General features: G+C 36.4%; 2 protein-coding genes across 3 annotated transcripts; both read left to right on the plus strand.

Moving 5' to 3' along the window:
• Positions 1-1428: 1428 nt before the first annotated feature.
• LOC108205439 (heavy metal-associated isoprenylated plant protein 34) lies at positions 1429-4232 on the plus strand. Of its 2 annotated transcripts, none has more exons than XM_064085297.1 (4): positions 1429-1689; positions 1778-1853; positions 1946-3356; positions 3866-4232. In XM_064085297.1, exons 1-4 carry the CDS (start codon positions 1660-1662, stop codon positions 3903-3905), a joined length of 1557 nt encoding a protein of 518 aa, XP_063941367.1. In that variant the 5' UTR covers positions 1429-1659; the 3' UTR covers positions 3906-4232. The 2 variants fall into 2 exon arrangements, with proteins under 2 accessions (XP_063941367.1, XP_017230887.1); XM_017375398.2 differs by having other exon boundaries at positions 1430-1689; positions 3861-4232.
• A 13804-nt stretch (positions 4233-18036) lies between these two features.
• On the plus strand, positions 18037-19697 carry LOC108214400 (tetrahydroberberine oxidase). Its single transcript, XM_017386387.2, has one exon. It carries the CDS (start codon positions 18057-18059, stop codon positions 19638-19640), a length of 1584 nt encoding a protein of 527 aa, XP_017241876.1. The 5' UTR covers positions 18037-18056; the 3' UTR covers positions 19641-19697.
• Positions 19698-22957: the final 3260 nt, after the last annotated feature.

Here is a 22957-nt window from a genome sequence, read left to right on the forward strand (position 1 = left end):
AGGTTGAGACCAAGAGACTTGCAGTGTGGTCCTGATAAGGTGAGAAAGGATAGAGTTTTTGCTTGGAAAGGTTTGCCTATATTCCCTTCTTTAGTTTGTGGCCCTTTATTCTCTGGCCTCTATTGTCGTCTCTGTTTTTTGGACATGTAGTAAGCTATTGTATGGAGTCTCCATAGGGTATGGATTGTGTTCAAAAATTTTCTTCTAAATGCATAACTTGCTCTACAGCACATGCATTTGTGCTAAAAATTCTCTCATTGCTTGAAATTGCATGTCTCGTTAGGTGGTTTTCGTTTGACATTTGCTCTGCCAACTTTAAAAGCAATGGTCCGGATTTCTGAGTCGAACTCGATATTTGGTAATAAGGCGAAAAAGGTTCTATGATTTTCAAGTTATACAAAAAATTATTTTGGCCTTGGTACCATACATATATAGAATGAACAATAGGTGTTATTCATTGTTGTAAAAAAACAGAAATCATACTTATTCAACGAAGACATGGAACAAAGATTAATCGGAGATTAATTCGATTGCTTAGATATTAATCGGATGATTAATTGAATAATCAGAACTTTAATCAATTTAATAAATTACAAATCAGAGATTAAATGGTGATTAATTATGACCTGACTCTTAGAACAATGGTGGTATTTATGGCTCCTCATATGCCATGAGCTCAGTTTTTTTATATCCCCTCTGTGTGGAGACTGGAGTGTCTGTCCAATGGGTGTAACTGTGTAAGGCACTCAAGCCTCAGGAGTGAGGACCAGTTTCCATAAATGAGTGTAGAAAACGAGGCCCAAGAAAAATGTAATGGGTCAAGCTGAGAATATTAGCTGGATAACATATAAGCCCAGAAAAACCAGAATTGAAGGAGTAATAATGATAATGCAGGAAATGTGGGTGATGAGCAAGTTGCTAACTAAAAAGCCCATCAAAGTTCACAATGAAAGTGAGTGTTACTGTAGTTATACAAAAATAGAGGGAGGTCTATATTTTTGGGTAAAAGTATAGAATCACATATATGGAAATATTAAATTTACAGGATGAAATAGTTGTGTGCAGGGTCTAATCCAATCAATATTTTCAAAACTGAGAGGTTGATGTGAAGGTAGTATCTATCTCCTTTTTATAAATTTCACTATTTCCCCCTTTTTCATGTCTTGTTTTTTCTTACTATATCTCTGTCAAAGAAAAACTGTCTCATTCGTTCTACAGTTTACCATAATTTGATATATGTATGTTAGTAGCACATGTTCAGTGAAATAAAATGATATACAGTTTAATCCTAAGTTTTTAATGTACATCATATCGTTATTCCGAGACTCCCAAGTATCGAGAGCTTTGTGCACATGTACAATCAATTTCCAAAATTTATGAAAATTTACATGTCGTATTTTGTCAAATAAAGAGCCGATACTACAAAAATAAGAGTCAAGAGTACCTCTTTTCTTAGAATTATTAAATGCACCTTTTGTGAATTCTTTAGGCAAGTTAAATGCAGGTCTTGTTGCTTCCTCAAATGCTACATTCTCCCCATACACGAAACACACTCCTCATCTAAAACCCTACACACACTTCCTCCTATTTATTCTACTTACCAGTGTTGTCTACTCCCTCACTTTTTTCAGCTGCTACATTTCCATTTGCTCCACAACAATGAGCAAGCAAGATTTCATGAAGATGCAGGTCATTTCTTTCACCTTATGTCTTTACCAAGAATTGTTATTCTAAATCTTTATGTTGTTTATTCATCTTGTTTCTTACTTTCTTGCAGAGCTGTGTTCTTAAAGTCAATATACATTGTGATGGATGCAAAAATAAGGTCAAAAAAATATTGCAGAAAATTGATGGTATGTTTTTCTAATTCTTTTTTGTTAGATTAGCTGTTGATCTTTTGTATCTTGGCCAGTGTGTATAATTTTGGCATTTTGGATGTTGTTAGGAGTGTGTTCTATAACCATAAATCCAGAACAAGGGAAGGTGAGTGTGATAGGAAATGTGGATCCTCTGACGATACTCAAGGAGCTAGAAAAGGGTGGAAAACATGCAGAGCTATGGGGAGGACAGAAGCTTACAAATAACATGATGAATAATCTTAATTTGTTTCACAACATGCAAGTGCCAAGCAATGGGAAAGGTGGCAAAAGCAACAAGTCTCAGAAGGGTGGAAAAAATCAACAGAACAATGTGAAGCAAATGAAAGGGCATGGAAATCTCAACTTGCCTCAGAAACCAGCTAAGTTTAATATGCCTTTTGATGATGATGAATTTTATGATGATAGTGAGTCTTATGATGATGATGATGGTGGTGAGTTTGAAGATGAAATCTTTGATGGTCACCATCATCATAAGAATAGTTTGAACATTAAAATGAAGCCATTTATGTGTAATGGCCATGGAGCTCTTGGCCCAAAGAATGGTAAAAAAGGAGGTTTAAAAGTGAAGGGCAAGAGTGGTGGGAAAAATGATGGTAAAAATAACAAAGGTGGAAAAGAGAAAAGTGTGTCTAAGTTTACTTCATCACTTAAAGGGCTGTTTAGAAAATCTGATGAGAAAAAGTGCTGCAAAGAGAGCAAAAAAGGTGGATGCCATGGAGGAAAAGGTAGCCACAAGGGAAGTACAATCAAGAGTGTTGGTAAAAAAGGGAGCAAAGATAGTGGAGGGGTGAAAAATAACAAGAGTGGGGGGTTAAAAGGAGGGGTAAAAAAGAATGGTAAGGGTAAAAAGAAAGGGGATAATAATGGTGATGGAGCTGGGGAAGGTGGGCACAGTCTTGGTAGCTGGGATCATATGATAAATAATGAAGCAATAAATGAGAGTAGCTTCAATAAGTCTAGAAAGGGTCATAATGGTGGTTCAGGTGGTAGGAATGTGGGCCACATGGGTCAGATTGGAGATTATCCAATCAATCTGATGGGTGGTGATAGCTCGGCCCATACTAACCTAATGGGCCTTGATCAGATGGGCCGGATGAGTAATCATAATCAAAGGGGTCAGATGGGTCAAGTGGGTCAAATGGGAATTAATCAGATGGGCCAGAATATGAATATGGGTCCAATGGGCCAAATGGGAAATGTTCCAGCAGTTCATGGGCTTCCTGCAGGTGCAGGATACTACCAGAACATGGGCCAGGCTTGGAACCAGTACAATCAGCAGCAGCAACAGCAGTTGGCGGCAATGATGATGAATCAACAGCAGGCGGCGGCGCTGCATGGAAGCGGAATGTACCATCCGGCAATGCAGGGGAGGCCACAGGCAGCAGCCATGAGCTACGGTCCGGCAATGCCGCCGCCGGTGACGATCAATATCACTGAATACTTCAGTGATGAGAATCCAAATAATTGCAGCATTATGTGAGTGTTGCGAGCAGATTAACATGTTGTGAACGTGTTAACTGGTTGTTTAAGATTATTTGTTGTACACTAGTTTCTTTTTATTCTGTTAAGGTCAACTCGTGGTGTTTTTGCGCTTGTGTAACATGGCAGAATTTAATTGCAACAATTGCTTCTTCGGATTTTATTATTATTGTTATTTGGACAACACATGGGCAGCTCGTTGGTGCAGACGTGCGCCAAAGGTGCCTAACAAATGGAGTATTTTTGTTTCTTACATACTGCCTAACGAACTCCATGTCATTTATGCGCCTGTTAATTTATATTTTTTGCGTATGCTTTTATTGACCGGTTGGTATAAATGAGTAGAAATACTTTTAAAAAGTCTAGAATGTTAACTTCAGAGTTTTTATTTCTTTTACAAATACTTTATTAACTTGTTCATTTCTCATTTATATCCATTTTTTTACTTTAAGTATGTTAGATATAATTGATGATTACTAATGTTCTTAAAGTTTGTTTTAGAACAGGAATCATCAGAGTTTAATATGGAAGCTGATCAGAGTTTAGTAAAGTCTGACAGAGTTTGATAAAGTCTGACAGAGTTTGATAAAGTCTGATCAGAGTTTACATAGTCAAGACTCGACAGAGTTTACACGTGGAAAAAGCTCAGAAGCGGATATACTTCAAGGAAGGATAGAAGCGGAGGAGTGATTTGCTGACTATGGAAACTAAACAGAAAACTGGAGCAATCTTTGATTGATAGAATTCATAGCTGATTTATAGGATATCAAATCAGAGATTGATTTTGTAACTGTGTCTATATAAACACAGATTAGGGTTACTCTATATGAGTTGAGTTATCGAGTATATTTTACAGAACCCTAGCAGCTCTTAGTGATACATTATAAGTCACTGAGAGAGTTTTTGTAACCATTCAAGCTTTGTGAATAAGAGTTTACTGCTTTCAAGCTCTTATATTGTCTTACTGTGTTACAGATTGTGATCACTATATCAGATTATATAGTGAATTTATAGGACCTAACAAGTGGTATCAGAGCCAGCTCTGTTAAGATTACTACAGTGAGATCTTAAACACAATCATGTCTGAAAAATCACAAGCTTCATCCTTTAGAGTTCCAATCCTTAAGGCATCTGAATATCCAGTCTGGAAAGAGAGAATGATAATATTCTTAGACTCTGTTGATCCAGAATATCTTGACAGGATCTTTGATGGACCACATATGCCCACCAAGCTCTCTGTTGGGCTTGCTGATGAACCTCAGAAGATGGTTCCAAAAGAAAAGAAAGATTATACCCCTGAGGACATCCTGTCAATTAGTAAAGACTCAAAGGTGAAACACCTTTTGCACAGTGCCCTTGACAATGCAATGTCTAATAGGGTAATTGGGTGCAAAACTGCTAAACAAATCTGGGATGCTCTGGAAACCAGATGTCAAGGAACTCAGGCCATTAAGAAAAACAGAAAAACAATCCTTACACAGGAGTATGAGCACTTTGACTCAAAATCTGGTGAGTCTCTGACAGATCTGTATGACAGATTTGTCAAACTGTTGAATGACTTATCTCTGGTGGACAAGGAATATGATCTTGAAGACTCAAATCTCAAATTCCTTCTGGCTCTTCCTGAAAAATGGGATTTGAAAGTCACCACAATAAGAGACAATCTTGATCTTGGAGAAATGTCTCTTGATGATGTTTATGGAAGACTGAAGACTCATGAACTTGAAATGGAGCAAAGGAGCAAACGTCATGGAGGAAAATCAAAGTCTGTTGCTCTGAAAGTTCAAGAAGAAGCTGCTAAAAGCAAAGGAAAAGCTCATGTCACAAAGTCTGACATTGAGTCATCAAACTCTGATGACTCAAACTCTGATGTTCCCTCAGACTCTGAAGAAAGTGATGATGAGATGATGCAGTTAGCAGCATTGATGGTGAAAAGCTTCAAGAAGTTGGCCTACAAAAAGTTCAACAAAGGCAAAAGTTTTCCAAGGAAAGACAGAAACTCTGACAGAGTTTATGACAAGAAGAACTTTAAGAAGAATGAGGGCAAAGAAGGAAAAGCTGGAAAAGCTGACAAGTATACCTGTTTCAACTGTGGTGAAAAGGGACACTTTGCATCTGAATGCAAGAAAGCCAAGAAGGAAAAAGAAAAGGCCTTTATCACCAAGAAAGGAAACTGGACAGATACTTCTGATTCAGAAGAAGAAGTCAATTATGCTCTGATGGCAAACACTGACAACAACTCTGAATCTCCTGCTAAGGTACCTCATTCTACTCTTGCCTTTGATACTGAAGATATAACTGAGTTAAGATTGTTTCTTAAAACTTTGCATACCAGCTTTAGAGATCAGACTTTAGAAAATGAAAGATTAAAATCTGAAACTCTAAGTGTAAAGAAAAGGAATGACTATCTAGAAAAAGAATTAGTTCAGATGTTGGAAGTTCAGAAAGAAAGAGATGATGCTGTCATTGTCAAAGATGAATTATTAAAGAGGTATGCATCTCTTCAATCAGAACTTGCTAAGGAAAGGGAAATTATTAAAACATGGACTAATTCAGGCAAAACTACTCAGGATATCTTAGGTAGTGGAAACTGGAAGAAGGGACTAGGTTACACTGATAACTCAGAAGCTGAGTCATCAAAAACAGAGTTTATTAAAACTCAAAAACCTAAGGTTAAACCTGTCAAATTTGTTGTTGAATCCTCTAAGTCTAAACAGAGTAGACCAAAATCAGAGATTAACAAAAATTTAAAATCTGATAAGCCCAAACAGGTTAACATAGGACTGATGACTCAGAAACAGCTTAAACACAAGCTTAAAGAAGTAAAGTCTGATGACAAAAACAAGGAGCCTAGGAAGAACAGAAATGGCAAGATTGGAATAGACAAGAGTAATAACTATATGCCTGTTCCAAATGCACCTAGGAAGACATGCCATAACTGTGGTAATACTAATCATCTTGCTAATTTTTGCAGGAAGAACAAGGACATTAACTCTTTACCTACAAAGTCTGGAGTTAGAAAAAGTAGTATTAGATATAAACCACAAGATCCATGTTTTCATTGTGGTAGTTTATGGCATTCTATTTATACTTGCAAAGAATATCATAGTTTGTATTATGATTATTATCAATTGAAACCTTCTTTGAAGAAGTTTAATAAAAGCTCTGCAAGTACAAAATCTGTTTCTAGTACAAACTCTGTTGCAAAGTCTGTTAGCTCAAACTCTGATAATAATACCGCTGCAAAAGCTAACAAACTTAATAAGGCCAAGGGATCCAAGCAAGTCTGGGTCCTTAAAACTAACAATTAGTGGTCTTTGTGATTGCAGGGCAACAGGAAGAATATTCTAGTCTTGGACAGTGGATGTTCAGGACACATGACTGGAAATAAGTCCCTGCTGTCAGAGTTTGTGGAGAAGGCTGGCCCAAGTGTTTCTTATGGAGATGGCAACATAGGAAGGACTCTGGGATATGGCAACATCAATCTTGGAAATGTCATCATATCAAATGTAGCTCTTGTTCAAGGGCTAAAACACAATTTACTCTCTGTCAGTCAAATCTGTGACAGAGGATATCATGTTGATTTCTATGAAGAACACAGTGAGATAGTAAGCAAGTCAACAGGCAAAGTGGCAGTGATCGCTCACAGACATGGGAATATTTATGAAATCCACTTGCCTACAAACTCTGAAGGAAAAGCAATCTGCTTGTCTACAAGGATCTCTGCAGAAGAAAGTTGGAAGTGGCATAAGAAGCTCTCACACCTAAACTTCAACTCCATAAATGAGCTTATAAAGAAAAAGCTTGTGAGAGGACTCCCTGAATCACTACTTACATCTGATGGATTATGTGATTCATGTCAAAAGGCCAAGCAGAGAAAGACATCCTTCAAGAGTAAGACTGAATTCTCAATAAAGAAACCATATCATCTTCTACATGTTGATCTATTTGGACCAGTTAATGTACCATCCATTGCAAGGAAGAAATATGCTCTTGTCATTGTTGATGAATATACCAGATACACTTGGGTATATTTTCTTCACTCTAAAGATGAAACAGCCTTGCATCTGATGGATCATGTGACACAACTGAACCATGGATCTGAAGACAAAGTGAAGATCATTAGAAGTGATAATGGAACTGAGTTCAGAAATTCAACAATGGAAGAGTTCTGCAAAGAAAGAGGTGTAGTGCAACAATTCTCTGCACCTGGTACACCACAGCAAAATGGTGTAGTTGAAAGGAAAAACAGGACTCTTATAGAAGCTGCCAGAACTATGCTTGATGAGGCTAAATTGCCTACTTATTTCTGGGCAGAAGCTGTTCAAACAGCCTGTTTCACTCAAAATGCAACCTTGATTAATAAGCATGGCAAGACCCCATATGAGATGGTGAAGAAAAAGAAGCCAAATCTGAAGTATTTTCATATATTTGGGTGCAAATGCTTTGTCTTGAAGACTCATCCAGAACAGCTTACCAAGTTTGATCTAAAAGCTGATGAAGGCATCTTTGTAGGTTATCCTCTGATAACAAAGGCCTTCAGAGTCTACAATCTAAGAACCAAGGTGATCACGGAATCCATACATGTGTCATTTGATGACAAGAAAATCATGGGCTTAACTGATATGGATGATCATGAAGAACTGCATTTTGAAAATGAAGAAATATTCTCTGATTCAATAAACTCTGATGAGCAGTCAAACTCTGACTGTGAAAAAGATACAGCAAACTCTGATGAAAATTTACAAGTTCATGATGATGGAGCACTTGCTGAGGGGGAGCATCAGAATGTTTCAGACTCTACCCAAGATTCCTCAGAGAATGCTGACTCAAACTCATCAGAGAATACTGATTCAAACTCTGATAGCACAAATACAGGGGGAGCTACAGAGAATAATCAACAGAATCAAGAGAGCATGGATCAAGGGGGAGGATCCAATGATGAAAATGGTCAACTTCCACATGCTAGAAAGTGGACAAAATCTCACACACCTGATTTAATAATTGGAAATCCAGAAGCAGGTGTGCAAACAAGGACAGCTACAGCAAATGAGTGTTTACATCATTGCTTTCTGTCTCAAACTGAACCAAAGAAAGTGGAGGAAGCTCTTCAAGATGCTGACTGGATTCAAGCCATGCAAGAGGAGCTAAATGAGTTTGAGAGGAACAAAGTATGGACCCTAGTACCAAGACCTAAAGACAGATCCATAGTTGGTACAAAATGGGTGTTCAGAAACAAAACTGACAGTGAGGGTGTCATTACAAGAAATAAAGCAAGGCTTGTGGCAAAAGGGTATTCACAACAGGAAGGTATTGATTATGATGAGACATTTGCTCCAGTTGCAAGATTGGAGGCAATCAGAATCTTTCTGGCCTATGCTGCTCACAAGAAATTCAAAGTATTTCAGATGGATGTCAAAAGTGCTTTTCTAAATGGGAAACTGGATGAAGAGGTATATGTTGAACAACCTCCAGGTTTTGTGGATCCACAACATCCAGACTATGTCTACAGGTTGGACAAAGCACTTTATGGACTAAAGCAGGCTCCAAGGGCATGGTATGAAACTCTAGCTCAATTTCTTCTTGAAAGTGGATTTACTAGAGGTACCATAGATAAAACTCTGTTTTATTTGAATCATGGCAATGATCTGCTTTTAGTTCAAATCTATGTTGATGACATTATTTTTGGCTCCACTAATGCTAAACTCTGTCAAAGATTTGCCAAGCTCATGCAGTCTAGGTACCAAATGAGCATGATGGGAGAACTCAGTTATTTTCTGGGTTTACAAGTTGAACAGACTGAAGATGGGATTTTTATAAATCAAGCCAAGTATACCAGAAATCTTTTAAAGAAATTTGGTATGCAAGACAGTTCTGCTGCAACTACTCCTATGGCAACAGCAACAAAACTAGACAAAGATACTGGTGCATCAGTGGATATCACAAACTATAGAGGAATGATTGGATCATTGCTTTATCTGACTGCAAGTAGACCAGACATTATGTATGCCACATGTCTATGTGCAAGATTTCAGGCAGATCCAAGAGAACCTCATCTGATTGCAGTAAAGAGGATATTCAGATATCTCAAGGGAACCACATCATTGGGACTATGGTACCCTAGAGAATCAGATTTTAGTCTTATTGGATACTCTGATGCAGATTTTGCAGGTTGCAAAATTGACAGGAAAAGCACAAGTGGGAGTTGTCAATTTCTGGGTGGAAGACTAGTTTCTTGGTACAGTAAGAAGCAGAAGTCCATCTCAACATCAACAGCAGAATCAGAGTATATTGCTGCAGGCAGCTGTTGTGCTCAAATTCTTTGGATGAAGAATCAACTGTTGGACTATGGGTTATCCTTCTCTAAAATTCCTATTTATTGTGATAACCAAAGTGCTATTGCTATGACAGGAAATCCAGTTCAACATTCTCTGACAAAGCACATCAGTATAAGATATCATTTTATAAGGGAGCATGTGGAGGAAGGAACCATTGAACTTCACTTTGTTCCTACTGAACAGCAGCTAGCGGATATTTTCACCAAGCCATTAAGTGAAGCAACTTTTACTAGGCTGGTGAATGAGCTAGGAATGATATCAGGAACTGAGTAAACATATTGGTTAGATCTTTAAAATTTAACTTGTCAAATTTACCATATGTATTACTCACACAACTGTCATGATATACTCTGATTGATAAAATCTGATGACATTCTCTGATAATATACTCTGTTTGCTTTACTCTGATAACATTCTCTGATAATATTCTCTGATGCTTCTACAACTCTGAATCTTGATAAGTGATCTCATTTTTTTTATCTTCTCTGAGACAAAACACCTATGAAGATACCATGAAGCATGTTCTGAATGAGTAATCATGAATCTCAGCTAAGTTCCTTAATCCTGATCTCAATTTTGTGCTACACCAGTTCACACTATGCATGCTGATATCATTGAGACTCTACTACTTCACATATCTTAATTATAAGTGAGACTGATTAATTTAAATTTTCTCTCATATACTAGACAGTGATTATAAACTCTGATGTTTTTATTACCTGAGACAAAACCCCTGAAAAATAAGCATGGTACTCCTTTGAGATCTTAGATGTTAATAAATTATTCAAAGTCTACCTTATAATTACGAAATTGTGAAATTTTATATTCTCTGATTTAACATGACCACACACATTTCACAAGCACATTATTGAGCTATGGATTTCAGAACAAACTCTGATTTATTGATGAATATTCTGAAAATTATGTCTTTATTCTGAGGTTCGCAGAAATTTAATTTCTTTGTCTTAAATCTCAGAGTTTAAAAAAAAAAAAACTCGAGAGATTTAATCTTGATTTTTTTTTTTCTCAAATATTCAGAGAATGTGAAGAGAATGTGTTTCAAACGGATATATTATTAGTGAGTTTACATGCAAAACATTTTAATAGGAGAACGTGTAATCAGCATTTATTACTGCGCATGTTTTACTGCAATCATGATTACTACTCTCGTTTCTCCATCCCACTAACACTCATCTACCAGTTACATTTTGACAGGTGTCTGATTGAACAAAAAGCCCATGCGTGCTCAGTTCAACAAAATCTGAAGAGTTTTTCAGATCAGATTTTATTGCTTATTATTCACCTTCTAAACAAAACTCTTACACTCTGTTCTCTGAAATTCAAAATCTTCGTCTACACATTTCCTCAAACATCTTCTTTTCATAATCTCTGTTCTAATGGCCACTACAGCTTTTATCTTGGCAGGTGTTGAATTCGTTCCTAATAACTATGCAGCCATCCTTGACACTGCTGAAGCCCCAAGGGATTATCATCCCTTTCAGCGATTCTTGGCACAAAGTGTCATCGGTACCGCTCTCACCGCTCCTGCAAGACTTTCAGGAAGCCAAATCATCAGCTTTTGGAAGACGGGTGCATATGACAATGGTGGTGCAGATGGATCACCATCAATTGTGTTTTCCTATGACGGGGAGGAGTATGCAGTTACCCCAGCAACAGTTCGTCAGGCACTTAACTTGCCAGAACATTCTGCGTACATTACCAATGGAGATGCAAATCTCAGATCAATGATGCTTGAATTGGGGTACTACGAATCTCTGGATAAACTGGGTCAGTTGAAGCGTCCATGGCTCAATAAGGAGTGGAGTTTTTTCTTTGATTGCGTTACCAGAGCTTTCCAGAAGAAATCTACAAACTGGGATGCTATTCCAATGGACATGCTACAAATCGGGTATTCTCTGATCTATTCTACTGCTTTTGATTTTGGTAGATTAGTTCTTAGAAATATTGGTGAAAGAATGCTTGAGAACAGGAATGTTATATATTTCTCAAGATTTGGCCAATTGTTGTTTAATGCCACTGTTGGAGAAGTGGATTTTGATGCTGCAGATGAGATCAAACCTTTTAAACTTCATAAAAGGGCTTTTAAGGATCTCATATCTAAAGATGAGAAGAGACCAGTTCTCAGGCCTCTGCAAATCCCAGCTCCTTTCAGAGCAAGGCTGAACCTTCCTCAGGAACCACAACAACAGCCTCAACAACCTCAACCACAACATCCAACCTCTCCCACAATCACCAGAAAACAAAGATCATCAACCACAAAACCATCCAAATCTACAAAGTCTGATGACCAACCCTCTACAACCAAAACCAGAACCTCTGTTGATACACAAGTTCTAAAGACAAAGTCTGATAAACCAGCAAACTCTGATGCTGCAAACTCTGATAATGTCCACAATGAAGCTGCTTCTCCTCCAAAGCAGAAGAAAAGAAGAAGACTTGTTGCAGCATATGAATATGATGATCTAGAAACTGCACAAGTTGCAAACTCTGAACCTACTCCTGCAACAGTCTCTGAACCTGTTCAAGTCAGTCCTCAAAAGCCAGCTCGATTCAAAAGAAGGGCTCAAAAGCCTGCAAGGGCAAAAGTTCCAATCACTGAAATAACAGACTTCACAGTTGAGGAAGAACAAACACCATCAACTACAGTAGCTGCAAATTCTCAAGCTCTGATGGTGCTTCCTATCACAGCTGTTCCTCTGACATCTCCTACAGCATCTTCAACTTCATCTGAGGTAGATGAAGAAATTGTTTGCAAGGAACCTATAACATCTGAAGCTGGAGCAAATATGTCTGATCTTCATACTCCAGTATCTGATCATGGACCCTCTACTCCAATTCCTACTTCTCCAATGAAAATTCCAGAGGGTGCCATAGTTCATGATACAGCTCCAGACAACTACAGGTCTGATGTAGTTGATGAAACTGACAAAGTAGCTGTGGAAGCTCTACAGTCTCTTGCTCAGACTGGTGCAGAGTCTATCAAATCACAGTCTGAAGCTAAAGGAACATCTGCTCAAGATACTATGGAGAAAGTTGCTGATCCTGCAACTGACAAGGCAAACTCTGATGATGATGATGACAGTTCAGATACAAGCAAGGATGAAAATGATGAAGTTCCTCTGACTCAACAAAAGTGGGAGTCTACTAGCCAGTACAATGCCAGGCTACAAACTCTGACCACAGACTCTGAGCCACTTCCCAGGGATCTTCAAGTTGATCCTCCAAATGAAGTATGGGATAAACTCTGGTTGAGTCACCAGCATTCCTTGGAAACACCTAAAGCTGAAGAGTTCTTATCTATGGCAGAACAGAAAATTACAAACTCTGATGTTATGTCAAGCCTCAAGGGCACAATTCTATATCTGAAGACATTTCATCCTGCTCATGCCCAGACATCTAAATCAATAGATGGTCTAAGAACAGAGGTGGCAAAAGTCAAGGAGACAAATGAACTGGAAAAGAAAAGGACCATCAATCCTATGAAAGAGAATGTACAGAAGCTGGTAACTGCTAATGAATCTCTGGACAAACGGATGACCATGATTGAATCACATCAAGAAAAGATGTCCAAACAGCTTGAAGCCATACAAACTTCACTTTCTCTGATCACATCCATATTGATTCCTGATGAGGATGATGTCAAAAAGGGGGAGAGAGTAGCTCAAGTCAAATGCAAGTCTACTACTCAAACTCTGAAGAGGAAGAAGAAGGATGATGATGATGATATTGATGATTTCACCAAGCACAAGAGATTTCAAGCAGGGACTGGTGGAAGAGTTTCAAACTCTGACAGTCAGAAACAATCTAAGCAAAGCACAAAGTCTGGTCCAACTCACAACATCACATCTGGATCTAATCAAAGACCAGTGACTGGATCAGACAAACCCATGACTGATGAAGAGCTTGCTAGATTGGTTTTTGAACAGGAAAATCCAGAAGCAAATTTGGATTTGGAGTTGATTGCTGCAGAGGAAGCTGAGTTGAAAAAGGAACATATTGAAGCCATAAACTCTGGAAAGATCCAAAAGCCTGCAAAGTCAACTACCAATCCAAAAGAAAAAGGAATACTGATCAAGGAATCTACTGTTGCTGATCAGAGTTTACCAGTCAAAAAGGTATACTCTGAAGATGAATACACCTCCAAGGGTAAAAGCAAAGTAGATGAAAATCTGGAGAAAGGCTGGGAAAAGAAGAAGCCTACAACCTCTGACAAGGATCAAGTTGTGAAGGAAAAGAAAACAGAAGCTGCAATCTCTGACAAAGCTCATGTTGCAGAACCTCAAAAAGAAGGATTGACCTCTGACACAGCTCAAGTCAATAAGGAAGCAAAGAAAGACACAGTCTCTGACAAAGCTCAAGCTGTGTTCAAACCAACAACTACTCCACTGGCTGGATTTGCAAAGCCTACTCTGATGACTGAAATAAGTTTTGAAAAAGGCTCAATTAAACCATTTTCTCATCAAAAGGCAGGAAGAGATAAAGGAGGGCTGGGATCCAAGTATGAAAAATTTGATCAGAGTATAGGATCAAGACCAGATGACCCCTCATCTCTCTGTGCTCCCAAGATTGGAGTATTGCAAGACAGAATGGACAAACTTGATTCAGTCCAGTTGGTAAAAAATGACAGAGGAGATAATATCCTTATCTACTTCATGTCTGATGGAACAGTGTTTAGAGTACTTGAAGCAGATCTATATGCTAAACACTGGGAAGAATTGAGATATGTATCATACATATTTCAAGTAAAGAACAAGTCAGGACAACACATCTCCAATCTGCTAAAAGATCAAATCAGAAGAAAGATGGGGATTACAGGAAACAAAAATGCTGGACTTTTTATTCCTAAATACCTCAATCATAAAGGACAGCTGGTGGAGATGAAGAAAAATTCAGCAAAGATTGAAACAATAGGTGGAATCAGAACTCTTGCATTTAATGAAGAGTCTGATAAAGCTTACAATATCAGGCTGGATAGGGACTTGAAGAAGAATAAGATCTATGATCTCAGAGCTGCAATTTATCAAACTGGAGTTTCAGATCCAGAGCTGAGAGAGATCAAGAGACAAATGATTACAGTGCTTGAAGAAGCTGAGAAAGAACTCCTCAGAGAGTATCTAAAGACAGCAAATGGAATCTATGCAGCTAAGGAGTAAAGTATCTGTAAGTTTTAAAAAGTTTTCTGTTATATAGTTAAACTCTGTTGCATTTGACTTAAATGTTTTGACATCATCAATTATCTGTTAACTTGCACATAACTTATTCATGCACAAGTTGGGGGAGATTGTTAGATATAATTGATGATTACTAATGTTCTTAAAGTTTGTTTTAGAACAGGAATCATCAGAGTTTAATATGGAAGCTGATCAGAGTTTAGTAAAGTCTGACAGAGTTTGATAAAGTCTGACAGAGTTTGATAAAGTCTGATCAGAGTTTACATAGTCAAGACTCGACAGAGTTTACACGTGGAAAAAGCTCAGAAGCGGATATACTTCAAGGAAGGATAGAAGCGGAGGAGTGATTTGCTGACTATGGAAACTAAACAGAAAACTGGAGCAATCTTTGATTGATAGAATTCATAGCTGATTTATAGGATATCAAATCAGAGATTGATTTTGTAACTGTGTCTATATAAACACAGATTAGGGTTACTCTATATGAGTTGAGTTATCGAGTATATTTTACAGAACCCTAGCAGCTCTTAGTGATACATTATAAGTCACTGAGAGAGTTTTTGTAACCATTCAAGCTTTGTGAATAAGAGTTTACTGCTTTCAAGCTCTTATATTGTCTTACTGTGTTACAGATTGTGATCACTATATCAGATTATATAGTGAATTTATAGGACCTAACAAAGTAAGAAGTTTTTTTTTCTTTTTTTAAAGAGAAGTAACTTTTTTTAAACTTACTCAAACGGCCTTATATGTCCTGTTTTGAATATTGAATAATCAAATTGACTAAATTTTGATCACAAATAACATATACTCCCTCCGTCCCACCCAATTGTTTACATTGGGTTTGGGCACGGAGGTTAAGAAATATGTATAAAGTAGTGAAAAAGAGGAAGAAAAGTGGGTGAAGTGGTGGGACCCATCGATTTTTAATATATAAAACAGAGATAGTGGAGTAAAAGTAGTGTGAAAAGGAAGGAAAAGTGATAAAGTGGTGGGACCCATTAACTATTTTGGGAAAGTTTTGTAATGTAAAGAAATGGATGGGACGTCCAAAAGAGGTAACTGTAAAGAACCTGGTGGGACGGAGGGAGTATTATCCAACTTAAAAAAAATTAAAAAATTATTTTATAAGAAAATATATCTAATCTCCTTCAAACTCTATTTTTCAAATTTTAAAAAATAATTAATATTTTTTTTAATTAATGGTCAAGATTTGGTCAAATGATCATCTAATAATCAATAGAGAACACATAATATGAAAAAAAAATATTTTATAAGAAAATATATCTAATCTCCTTGTTTGTTTGCAAGAAACAGAAATGTTTCTCGCTTTTCTTTTTCTTGACCCGTTTGTGTAAAGAAGTAGAAACAATTTTAAGAAACTGAGAATGTTAGCTTCTCTCTTACAGCTTCCGCTTCTTTTCTAAACACTTATTAAATTATTTACTTTTCACTTTTACTCCACTTTTTTACTATAAGCAAGAAGTCACTTCTTTTAAACTAACCCAAAAATTCCTATTGTAAACCCTTTTCTTATCTTCTGCTCATAATTTGGCTAATTTGTATGAATTCGCGTCTCTTTCATCTCACAATTTTGAAAATATTGTTTCTAAGTATCACAGATGATCTCAAATATCTCTCTAAAATATTACTCCCTCTGTCCCTCTCATTTGTTTACAGTTACTATTTTGGGATGTCCCTCTCATTTCTTTACATTACCATAAATAGTAAGTTTTTCTCATCATTACACCCACTATCTTCCCCCACTATCTCATATTTAACAATAAAAACTACTATTACACCCACTACTTTCCTCCACTATCTCAAATCTATTATTAAATATTGATAGGTCCCACCACTTTACCCACTTTTCATCTAACTTTACTCATTTTTCATACATTGTCTTGGTCTCCGTGTCCCCCTCCAATGTAAACAATTGAGGGGGACGGAGGGAGTACCTTACCATTACATGTATTATCAAAACACAACATCTTCTAACATTTTCACAAATTTTAATATCGAAAAATGTTACTTCAAATTGAATTTTCAATTTAAACGCAACTTCAGATTTGATTTTCAATTTTAACCGCAACCTTAAATTGGGTAAGATATACAAAAAAAACTCAAACTTATTATACTACTCCGTAATGAGTTATTCCACTTACTAATAACAGAAGCTCTAGTCGAACAAGGCATTTATCACTCACGTCGAATCATCAACTAAATACCAGTATATTGCGACAGTTATTACCTGTATATTGCAGATTTGGCTCAAGGGGAAGGTGTTTCTGAGAATAAAAATGACATATGCATGTGAATGTCAAGTCAAACATTAAAATTTTGCATCAGACGTGCACTTCTGGACCGACTTTGTCAACCGCGTAGGAGATGATCAACTATGCAAAACGTTGACAATAGGTTTTTTTCTTTTAACTCTTCATGCCTCAACTTGCTTGTCCCAGAGCTAGAATCCGTTTGACCTGCTTTATGATTTATTATTTAATATCAAATTTATTAGTTAAAGTGACTTTATAAAATCACAAGATCTGAGAAATTAAAATATTTATTCTTATAATTTAATTTATTAATGATTTTTGAGCTATTTAAAATAGAATAATAATAATAAAAATAATTTATAAGTAATTTATATTTTGTGAGAAATTTAATTAAAAAAATTAATTGACTGAAAAAAAAAACTCAAACTAACTTCTAACTTAAATTAGTTTCTGACTTATTTCTAATTTTAAACCGATTTCTTACTTGTTATAAAAAAAAGACATTTTCAACTTAATTAAAATTAAAATGACTTGAATTCCGGAGACATATGGGCTCTTACTTATTCTAGTTGCTTATCCAATTCAAGTAAATTACACCCACTGGATATATGTTACAGCTAATTTCCGTATAATGTCAAACGAGCTAGTATACTCTAAATCTAATCCGAGTTGAAGTAATTTGACAATTTCTATGCACCAATTTTGAAACGAAACAGTCATAAAAAAATGGAATTATATGTACATATCCAACTTCACACTTTATATAAATAATAATAAAATAATACGTCTAACCATGAAAGGGTCGTCATTCATCGACACTTGGTCACTATAAATACATGCAATCGTACCCATCATTTTGCATCAAAACATCGTCATTTCTGAGAGGTAGACATGGCACCTTCTTCAATACTTTGTTCTTTTATTTTCCTTATAATTTTTTCACTTTTTTCCTTGCAAATTTCTGCCGATAGCCCTCGGCGTTTCGTTCAATGTTTAAGCAAACACTCTCAGAACTCAGAATCTATTACTCAAGTTGTTTTCACCCCAGCCAATGCCTCATACAATCCAATTTTGCAGCTAAATTTACAAAACCTTCGCTTCAATACTTCCGGAACACGTAAACCCGAAGCCATTGTTACACCAGTGGATGAATCACAGATCCAATCCGTGATTTACTGTGCTAGAAAGAATAACATGAATGTTCGGATTCGCGGAGGAGGCCACGACTTCGAGGGGGTTTCTAATACTGCTGCAGTGCCGTTTGTGTTACTTGATATGATTAATTTTAATAGAGTTAATATAGACTTGAAAACCAGCACTGCATGGGTTCAGTCTGGGATTAGCCTTGGGGAATTTTACTATAAAATTTCTCAAACAAGTGATGTTCTTGCGTTCCCGGCTGGTTTAGTGTCGACTGTTGGACTTACTGGCCTTCTTGGTGGTGGAGGATACGGTATGATGAAGAGAAAGTACGCGCTCGCTGCTGATAATACGTTGGATGCACGTATTATGGATTACAATGGGAAAATTCTCGACAGAAAATCTATGGGAGAAGATCTGTTTTGGGCTATTAGAGGTGGGGATCCTGCTAGTTTTTGTGTTATTCTCGAGTTGAAGTTACAGTTGGTTCCTGTCCCGAAACAAGTGACCTATTTTGCAGTCCTGAGAACTCTGGAACAAAATGGATCAGCGCTATTCCAAAAATGGCAATCCACAGCGGCCAATGTGTTTCCAAGAGATCTTGATGTTAGAGTTGTGGTGGATACTATAACAAGCAACTCAAGTGCCCGCGAAGATAAGAAAACAGTCAGATTCATCTTCCAGTCATTGTATCTTGGTAAAATCGACACCTTACTTCCAATTATGCAAGAATATTTCCCTGAGTTAGGCTTGGTGAGAGAGGATTGTGTCGAAACCAGTTGGATCGGGACGGCGCCAATGTTTTCATTTTTTCCAGTAGGGACTGATCCAAAAATATTACTCAACAAAACGGCCACCACAAGAAATCCTGTCAAGATAAAGTCGAGTTTCACGACGCAACCAATTTCTTTGGAAGGACTCAATGGTATATGGGACTTGTGGCTCAAGCAACCAGTACAAACCACGCTCATTCAATACACTCCATTCGGTGGGAGAATGAACGAGTTTGCAGAGTCTGCACTTCCATTTCCCCATCGTCCTGGTGTGTTGTACATGATCAACATGGCCGTGACTGTGGCCCAAAATGAGGAAGCAACTTTACAGTGGATTAATGATCTGTTTAAATACTACGCTCCATATGTGACCAAGAACCCTAGAACTTCATACGTGAATTACAGGGATGCTGATCTCGGAACAGGAAGCAAGACATATGAACAGGCAAGCATATGGGGGAGGAAGTATTACAAGAATAATTTTGATAGGTTGGTGAAGATTAAGTCTGTAGTTGACCCTCAGAATTTCTTCAACCACAAGCAAAGCATTCCTCTGCTATAGAAATTGACATGCATGTATAAATTGATGTTCAAAGTGAAATAAATCATATTCTTAACATTGATTTGCATGTCGTGAAGTTGACATGCATCGGGTTGTTAGTTGCTTGAATTAATTAGCAATCAAGTTATCTAGTTGTATCTGTATTTCTAATAGTGATCTGGATGTTGTGAAGCTAGAGTACTGTTGACTAAATCTGCAAGCCCAGCCCATAAAAAAAATTAGAAATTTAAAGGTTTCTTTGTTTCCATATATAATCAGTTATTTACAGGTCGACAATTACTTATATATGATTTATCATTTACTTTTTTGTATATATATGTTGAATTTTCATGATGGAGAAAACCATGAGGCTGTTCTTGAGCAAAGCTTGCCAATGTTTCATTTAGTTTCTTTTACGTACCAGATATTTCTGTTTTGGTGCAACTACCGAGAACCTCTCCGTTTCAGAATGTTGATCCTATTTTGTCATTTTCACAAATGTGTTTAATGATTAGCTAAGTGCATTTAATAGGCTTAATTAGTGTATGAGACTGACTCTACTCTCTCCGTCTTAATTTACATTTTTCTTTTGTTTTTCGAAAAATCAAATTAACTAATTTCTAACTTTCTAATGATATTTTTTATTATTATTTGACTTCTCAGAAAGCAGCAAAAGGAATATATAAATTAAGATCAGAGAGTATTAGGGATTGCTTTGTCGTCCCTATCCAACTCTAGTGATGGGCCTAGCCTGTTATCAGTCACTGATGGACTGTTTATTAAAGTTATCATTTTATGGATACTTTGAATTTTGCCCGAAGGATAAACATGTTGGGCTGTGTGACTTGAGTCCAAGAAATCTACAGTTGTTGTGCATATCGCACTGTAGTCTGTACATATTGCTAAAATTAAAGAATATCACTGTAGTCTGACAATGTCTCTGTCCCACACAGATTCTAGGAAACCTGATCAAAGTCTTACCATGAATGCTTGCCAAATGCCGGACCTTAAAAATAAGGTAAGACAAACGGGCCTATATTCCAGGAATTTGTTACAGAAGCATGGACTGCATAAGAATCTACTGTATTGGTAAAGGTCAATGAGAGTAATTAACTCGTAGAATCTTGAAATTAACAGCACAAATGTGCAGTATGGTTGAAACAGATACTCCCTCTGTCTGTAGATACTTTTCCTGTTTGTACTTTTCACATTTGCCAACACACATTTTTAATCGTTAATATCTTTCATTTCATAGTAGCATTAAATATAAAAATTTTACTGTATTAAAGTACTTGTTAATACGAATCTAACAAGATCACTCATGATTATATTTAGTTTTATAGATTAAATGTAAATTAGTAATTTGTCTCATGTTATAAACAGTACCGACATCACAAACAGGAAAAGAAAAAAGAAACGGAGGGTGTACTACATTTGTATCAAAATTTAACAACTAGAATACCTATCAAGCCTCAAGTTCAAATACAATATCATCATTTCATGTTTGAGAGATATCCAATAATGTGACAGAAACTTGCTGCCCTTTCCATCAAATAATGATACAAGACAAGTCTATTTCTGTGATAGAGAGAGCACACTGCAGAATGAGCTTTATACCTCAAATAGGCTGCTTCACTTTCTGACAGAAGCTTGTAAGCTTATTGAGATTTACAGATTGCTGATTTTCTGTATATCCATGCATTGCCAACTGAAATTTTGACAAATCTTATATTATATATGGCTAAAGTAAGATATGTTTCTTAAAAAAAATTGAACCACAGTCCACATATCATTAGCTCGGATATAACACAACTTGAAATGCAAGATTTACCGGCACTGTATGACCTGTATTTATGGGACACAGCTGAGAAATTCCCATCATTTTGCATCAGTAAGAATATATTCCCTTGGTGTTTATACGTTTGGTACTTTTTAAGATTCTTACTTATAAAATATAGTTTTATAAATTATTTTAAATTTATTTTTTTTTGAATAAAATTAAAATTTTAATTAAAAATAAATTACCCATGAAAGTATATTGTCTTGCTCTAAGTTATGTATCGATCGATTTTCTATCTACCTTATGTCCTCATATATGATTATTGTGTTGCTAATGCAGCTGGAGGAATTTGAGCGGGCAGTAAAATCTGAGTTACAAGAATAGCACACTCCAAGGCATTAGACCTGTTAGGTATAAGTGCTTATGTGTCACCTACATGGCATCTATGTGGCACATTTTAGATAATATGTAAAAGTTTCACACTCCAACCATTACCTCTTAGCAAAAAAATATAGATAACTAAAATTGGGGTGACTACATTTGTAAAACCTCTAAAACTATTATGTATAATTTTAAATAATATATTATACATAACACCATTGGAGTGAACCTAGAATCTCTTAGCTATAATTTTAGATAATTATCTATATATCATATTATAGCTAACAAATATATATAACACCTTTGGAGATGTTCTTGGCGCTATAATAGCAAAAAATGTATATTTTCACCATACTTTCCATATATTTAAATTCTCTTATGCTGACTTGGGGCCTTATTAGAAGCCCGCCTTTCGGCACTAGAGGAGCAAACTCTCCGCGAGGCTGTTGTATCATGATCCACATGCACACCATGATTGCTCAAGTCAAGATCACTGAACAAATATATCCTTTCACAGACTTAAAAGACAACTCCTCCAATATTATTTTTTGACAGCTACTCAAACCTATACTCCCTCCGTCCCCCTGAGTTGTATACATTAGGGGACGGGGACGCGGCACGGACTTTAATGCTCCTGCAAAGTGTAGTTGTGCAATTTATTTTTAAAATTTTTCTTTTCTGAATTAAAGTTTAGATGTTATATTTTTATAAAGAAAAAGAAAATCTCAAAAATAAGTTACGGAACTATATTTTATAAGAGTATTGAAATGCGTGTCGAACAGTTAAAAAGAAACGTATAGAATTAAATGGGACAGAGGGAGTATTTAACAGTGTTCGTGTGTAACAAAACGTAGCTGTTTATTTGGTAGTATTCGTTATATAAACGAGAATGACAGCCGAGACAGATCTGATGTGATTATGTGAACATAAGCTGTGGGATATTATTCTTGCAAGAATTCAGGAACTGTCAAGGCTTATAGTTCGTGGTTCTAGATGTTTTTTAAATAATAAAAATGTATCAAGCAAGGTTGATGAATTTAGGACATGTCTGGGCGCATGACCCATTTTAATATTTCCTTCACAACTATGATTAGTGTGCATCAACGATAACAAAGCTGTTAAACTTATATAATAAGATAAGTGCACGAGTATTTATTAAAAGGTCAATTAATAAAAA

Source organism: Daucus carota, chromosome 1 (assembly GCF_001625215.2).
Source record: "Daucus carota subsp. sativus chromosome 1, DH1 v3.0, whole genome shotgun sequence".
Taxonomy (NCBI): domain Eukaryota; kingdom Viridiplantae; phylum Streptophyta; class Magnoliopsida; order Apiales; family Apiaceae; genus Daucus; species Daucus carota.

Bases quoted from the DNA above. Each gene is read 5' to 3' on its own strand.
- LOC108205439 (XM_064085297.1), top strand. From the start codon at position 1,660: ATGAGCAAGCAAGATTTCATGAAGATGCAG. The intron at 1,690-1,777 runs GTCATTTCTTTC...ACTTTCTTGCAG, and splicing joins AAGATTTCATGAAGATGCAG to AGCTGTGTTCTTAAAGTCAA. The intron at 1,854-1,945 runs GTATGTTTTTCT...GGATGTTGTTAG, and splicing joins AATATTGCAGAAAATTGATG to GAGTGTGTTCTATAACCATA.
- LOC108214400 (XM_017386387.2), top strand. From the start codon at position 18,057: ATGGCACCTTCTTCAATACTTTGTTCTTTTATTTTCCTTATAATTTTT.